Source organism: Mandrillus leucophaeus, unplaced genomic scaffold (assembly GCF_000951045.1).
Source record: "Mandrillus leucophaeus isolate KB7577 unplaced genomic scaffold, Mleu.le_1.0 Scaffold106, whole genome shotgun sequence".
Taxonomy (NCBI): domain Eukaryota; kingdom Metazoa; phylum Chordata; class Mammalia; order Primates; family Cercopithecidae; genus Mandrillus; species Mandrillus leucophaeus.
The window spans coordinates 2,739,192-2,744,899 of NW_012098765.1; the positions used below are offsets into that span (position 1 = coordinate 2,739,192).

The 5,708-nt window shown below is 52.3% G+C and overlaps 1 protein-coding gene across 1 annotated transcript; it reads left to right on the forward strand.

Annotated features, from left to right (window-relative positions):
- Window positions 1-849: 849 nt before the first annotated feature.
- Window positions 850-4,615, forward strand: SERTAD1 (SERTA domain containing 1). Its single transcript, XM_011983811.1, has 2 exons — window positions 850-1,008; window positions 3,570-4,615. The coding sequence occupies exon 2, from the start codon at window positions 3,570-3,572 to the stop codon at window positions 4,278-4,280; it is 711 nt and encodes a 236-aa protein (XP_011839201.1). The 5' UTR covers window positions 850-1,008; the 3' UTR covers window positions 4,281-4,615.
- The last annotated feature ends 1,093 nt before the right edge of the window (window positions 4,616-5,708 follow it).

Sequence of the window (5,708 nt, forward strand, 5' to 3'; positions counted from 1 at the left end):
TCAGGAGGCTGAGGCAGGATGATTGCTTGAACCTGGGAGGCGGAGGTTACAGTGAACTGAGATCGTGCCACTGCACTCCAGCCTGGGCGACGGAGTGAGAATCTGTCTTAAATAAATAAATAAATAAATAAAATAAAAAAACACAAAACACATTGCACCCCACTCTGAGGATTTTGCATGAATTGTTTTATTTAATCCTTAAAACAATCCTCTAAACTAGGGGCTATTTTCTCTCATGTTAAAGGAGAAAAAGACCCGAAGGGATTAAAACACTTGCCCCAGGTCACACAGCTGCTTAGGGAATGGAGCCCGGGATGTGATTCCGCACTCCCACCTCACTGCCGCCCTTAACCACAATTAAGTCCAACTGTCCAGCATTGCTTGAGTGTGGTATTGTGTTCTTATAGATACGATCCTATTTAAACTTTCTTGTCAAGAGGTATGCAAGACGATCCCCATTTAACTTTGTGTAGCTTGAAGAGGTTGATCATTTCTCCAAGGTCACGCATCGAGTGAGTGGGGAATCCGGAGTCGGAATTTGAACCCGGGCATATCTGTAGTGTAGACCACTGTCGGGGGTGGATGTGTAAGAAGCTTAATTGCCGGGTTTGGCAGGTGCATGGGTAGTTGTGAGGGGCTCGTACTTTGAAAGGCAAAAGCTCCCACTCGCCCCCGTCCCCCAGAGTTAAAAAGCCACCTCTCTCCACCCCTCACTCGCGCAGCTGCCCGGGCATGCGCCCAGAAGCCCCTCCTTCAGAATCCGCCCTTTACAGGCTCCGCCCATCACCGTTGAGGGCCAATCCCTGGGGCGGAGGGCGGGGCAGCCACGAGAGTGGGCGGTCGCTAAGGGTAGTTAGGAGTCTGGAGTCGTGAGCCGAAGTCAGAGCTGCGTCTCGCGACCCAGGCGCCGGTTGCCGGAGGAGAGCGAGCAAGCGATGCTGCCGCTGCCGTTTCCTGATTGGTTGTGGGTGGCTACCTCTTCGTTCTGATTGGCCGCTAGTGAGCAGGGTATGTAAATGAAGGGGCCTGGGAAGAAAAGGGGTACCAGCGACCGGGTCCTTCACGGAGTTCGATCCCTGGGTCCGACAGGTGCCCGCCGGGGCTGCCCGGGATCGAGACGCGCGGGCCTCTACGTGCTGTCTGCCCCGGCCGGGCCGGGTGAATCACGCCGCAGTCCGAGAAGGGGGCGGAGGCGCCGGCTCCTTGGCTCCGGCTGCGTGACTCACCCGCCCCCGCCGCCGCCGCTTCGGGAGGAGCCGCCTCCACTGCCGGAAGCGAGCGGAGGCCGGGCGCAGAGAACAGCCCGCCTAGGGTCCTAGCTCGCACGGCGCCGGGGAGGCCTGCAGGAATCACAGCCGGGAAGGGGGGCAGTAGAAGGGGTTCTGGGGTCAGAGGGGCCAGAATCCCCAGGGGAAAGCCGGCCTGGGCACCGCCAGGGGGCGCCGGGACTCGGGGGCGGAGTCGGGGGTGGGGGCGGAATTCCTGCGGTTCCGGACTCCCCGGACTGCGAGGAAAGGGACGAAGACCCAGTTTTGAGTGGTGTGGTGGGCCACTCTTAAAATCTTGCTAGGCAGGGTCCCAGAACTGGGCTCTAAAGTGTTCCTGGCCCAAAAAAGTAGGTAGCGCCAGGGGTCCAAAACTCCATCCAGCCCTACCCCCGCCACTCCAAGAAAAGAGTGGACCCTCAAACTTATCTCAGTGACTGACCCCGGTGCCGATCACGATTTCTTGACAAGCCCTGTCTATTCTGCCTCCCAAAGAAATCCTGACTCGACCGACTTCCTTCCATACCCACTACCAGCTCCTGCTCCAGGCCATCACCATCGTCAGTCCCAAACCAGTACAGCCTACTAGTGGGTCTCAGATCCCCCCTCTTTTTGCCCCCTACAGTATTCCTCGAAGCAGCCATGGGGGGGATCTTCCGGAAACCTAATCAGCTCACACCCCCATTCCCTCCGTGCTCAAATTCCTTTAATGACTGCCCACCACACTCAGGATAAAATCCAAACTCCCTACTAATGCATATGTGGTTTTCTGTGACCTTGCTTGTGCCCATTCCCCCAGCCTCTGGGCTTTTCTTTGCCTTTTTTTGTTGTTCCCTCCTCCCGGAATGCTTTTCCCAGGGTCTCCCATGGCTGACTTCTCTGGCCTGAGGGCTCCATTCAAATGTCACCTCCTTACAGGAGCCTTCTCTGATCATCTAAAAGGTCTCCAGGACCTTTTAGTGTCTTCCTGTAATTCTCTGTACATTTCCTGTGTTTGCTTATTTATTTACTGTTTGAAACATAGTCATAGTAGACAATAAGTGTTAAACTATGTGAAACTAGTTTAGTATTTATAATATAACTTACTTAGATATAATTATTTATAACATTATAATATGTGAAACAGCTGCTTTTGTAAGGGAAAAAGTTGAATGGTCATTCCACATGGTTCGCTGAAGAAATAATAATGTTATCATTAAGTGTACTTATTGGCAGGGCATGGCAGCTCACACTTGTAATCCCAGTACTTTGGGAGGCTGAGGCGGGAGGATGCCTTGAGGCAAAGAGTTTGAGACCACCCTGGGTAACATAGTGAGACCTTGTCTCTACAGAAAATATAAGGGGGAAAAAAAAAGAGTGTTTATTGACTGAGGGGGGAGAATCGCTTCAGGCCAGGGGGTTTGAGACCAGCCTGGGCAATATAGTGAGACCCCATCTCTTTTTTCAGATTAAAAAGTCTATAAATATACTTAAATACAAAATTTAAAATTTAAGGCTGGGCGCGGTGGCTCATGCCTGTAATCCCAGCACTTTGTGAGGCCGAGACGGGTGGATCATGAGGTCAGGAGATCGAGACCATCCTGGCTAACATGGTGAAACCCCATCTTTACTAAAAATACAAAAATTAGCCGGGCGCAGTCGCGGGCACCTGTAGTCCCAGCTATGCGGGAGGCTGAGGCAGAAGAATGGTGTGAACCCGGGAGGCGGAGCTTGCAGTGAGTGGAGATTGTGCCACTGCACTCCAGCCTGGGCGACAGAGCAACAGACTATCTCAAAAAAAAAAAAAAAAAAATTTTTTTAAAGTCTATAGGCTGGGTGTGGTGGCTCACACCTGTAATCCCAGCACTTTGGGAGCCAGAGGTGGGCGGATTACTTAAGGTCCAGGAGGTCGAGACCAGGCTGGCCAACATGGTGAAACCCCGCCCCTACTAAAAATATAAAAATTAGCCAGATATGGTGGCGTGCGCCTGCCATCCTAGCTTTTGGGGAGGCTGAGGCACGAGAAACACTTGAACCCGTGAGGCAGAGGTTGCAATGAGCTGAGATCACGGCATTGCACTCCAGCCTGAGCAACAGAGCAAGACTCTATCTCAAAATAATAATAACAATAATAATCTATAAATATACATATACAATTAAATAAAAATTGTCTATATCTTTAAAGTTCCCTAAGAAAAGCTAGACACAGAGAGGTTAAGTGACTTGCCCAAGATCCTACCTGTAGCAACTGTCAGATCCAGGCTTTGAACTGAACATTTGTTTTCTATAACTGACTGTAACTCCGTAACTCCCTGCCCTCTGCAGATGCTGAGCAAGGGTCTGAAGCGGAAACGGGAGGAGGAGGAGGAGAAGGAACCTCTGGCAGTCGACGCCTGGTGGCTGGATCCTGGCCACGCATCGGTGGCACAGGCACCCCCAGCTGTGGCCTCTAGCTCCCTCTTTGACCTCTCGGTGCTCAAGCTCCACCACAGCCTGCAGCAGAGTGAGCCGAACCTGCGGCACCTGGTGCTGGTGGTGAACACTCTGCGGCGCATCCAGGCGTCCATGGCACCCGCGGCTGCCCTGCCACCTGTGCCCAGCCCACCTGCTGCCCCCAGTGTGGCCGACAACCTACTGGCAAGCTCAGACGCTGCCCTCTCAGCCTCCATGGCCAGCCTCCTGGAGGACCTCAGCCACATTGAGGGCCTGAGTCAGGCTCCCCAACCCCTAGCAGACGAGGGGCCACCAGGCCGTAGCATCGGGGGAGCTGCGCCCAGCCTGGGTGCCTTGGACCTGCTGGGCCCAGCCACTGGCTGTCTACTGGACGATGGGCTCGAGGGCCTGTTTGAGGATATTGACACCTCTATGTATGACAATGAACTTTGGGCACCAGCCTCTGAGGGCCTCAAACCAGGTCCTGAGGATGGGCCGGGCAAAGAGGAAGCTCCGGAGCTGGACGAGGCCGAACTGGACTACCTCATGGACGTGCTGGTGGGCACACAGGCACTGGAGCGGCCGCCGGGGCCAGGGCGCTGAGCCCTTGTGCTGGGATGGTTTTCTGGTGTCTGAACGGAGCTTGCTGGCTGGACCAACTGTCCTTGAAAAGACACAGCTGGCTTCCCTAGTACAGAGAACAGGGCTTGGGCCACTTTGGAGAGACAGAATCCAGTCCTGGGCAACTTCTCATCCGTCCTCCTGTCTCAGGGCTTGCAGGGGAGCCTGGGATTACCCCCTAGTGATGGAATGACAGGGTCTGGTGGCAGACTGAATCCCCTGGCCCTGGGATCATAGCTTGGGCTGTTCCTTCTCTGATATGGGAAGAGACCCCAATCAGATTTTTCAAATTAAAACCAGTCCTGGGAAATCTCAAATCCGTGTGCTTCTTTGTCTCTGGGCAAATGTGAAGGCGAGATAAAAACATCAAACATTTTATTGGGCGTAGACCGTGTACCAGGCACAGTTCTAAGTGCTTGACTGTGTTAACTCATTTAATCCTATAACAGCCCTACAAGATCGGTAGTCTTATTATCATCCCCATTTTACAGGTGAGAAAACCGAGGCTCCAAGATCATCACTTGAGGTAGGTTTTAAATTATGAACTTACTTTTCTTTTTTTTTTTTTTTTTGAAATAGGGTCTTGCTCTGTCACCCAGGTTGAAGTACAGTGGTCCGATCATGGCTTACTACATCAAACCCCTGGGCTCAAGCGATCCTCCTACCAGGCCACTTTTTTTTTTTTTTTTTTTTTTTTGAGACGGAGTCTTGCTCTGTTGCCCAGGCTGGAGAGCAGTGGCTCGATCTCGGCTCACTGCACGCTCCGCCTCCTGGGTTCACCCCATTCTCCTGCCTCAGACTCCCAAATAGCTGGGACTACGGGTGCCCGCCACCATACCTGGCTAATTTTTTGTATTTTTAGTAGAGACAGGGTTTTAGTAGAGACGGGGTAAGACGATGGTGTTAGCCAGGATAGGATGGTCTCGATCTGAATTCATGATCCGACCGCCTTGGCCTCCCAAAGTGCTGGGATTACAGGCATGAGCCACCGCACCCAGGCTTTTTTTTTTTTTTTTTTTTTTTGAGACAGAGTCTTACTCTGTCGCCCAGGCTGGAATGCAGTGGCGTGACCTTGGCTCACTGCAACCTCCACCTCCTGGGTTTAAACGATTCTCCTGCCTAGGCCTCCCGATTAGCTGGGACCGGCTAATTTTTTATATTTTTTGTAGAGACAGGGTTTCACCCTGTTAGCCAGGATGGTCTCGATCTCCTGTCTCAGCCTCCCAAAGTGTTGGGATTACAGGCGTGAGCCACCGTACCCGGCCTTTTTTTTTTCTTAAATTTTATTTATTTTCCTTGCTAGCAGGAAGTCAAGGCCACTTTTTAAAAATGAAAGCAAGTCCTCGCATGGAATCTACCTGTATTTATTGAGGAGAGAAGGGGAGGTTGCTTTCAGAATGGTCCGGAAAT

Bases quoted from the DNA above. Each gene is read 5' to 3' on its own strand.
- SERTAD1 (XM_011983811.1), top strand. From the start codon at position 3,570: ATGCTGAGCAAGGGTCTGAAGCGGAAACGGGAGGAGGAGGAGGAGAAG.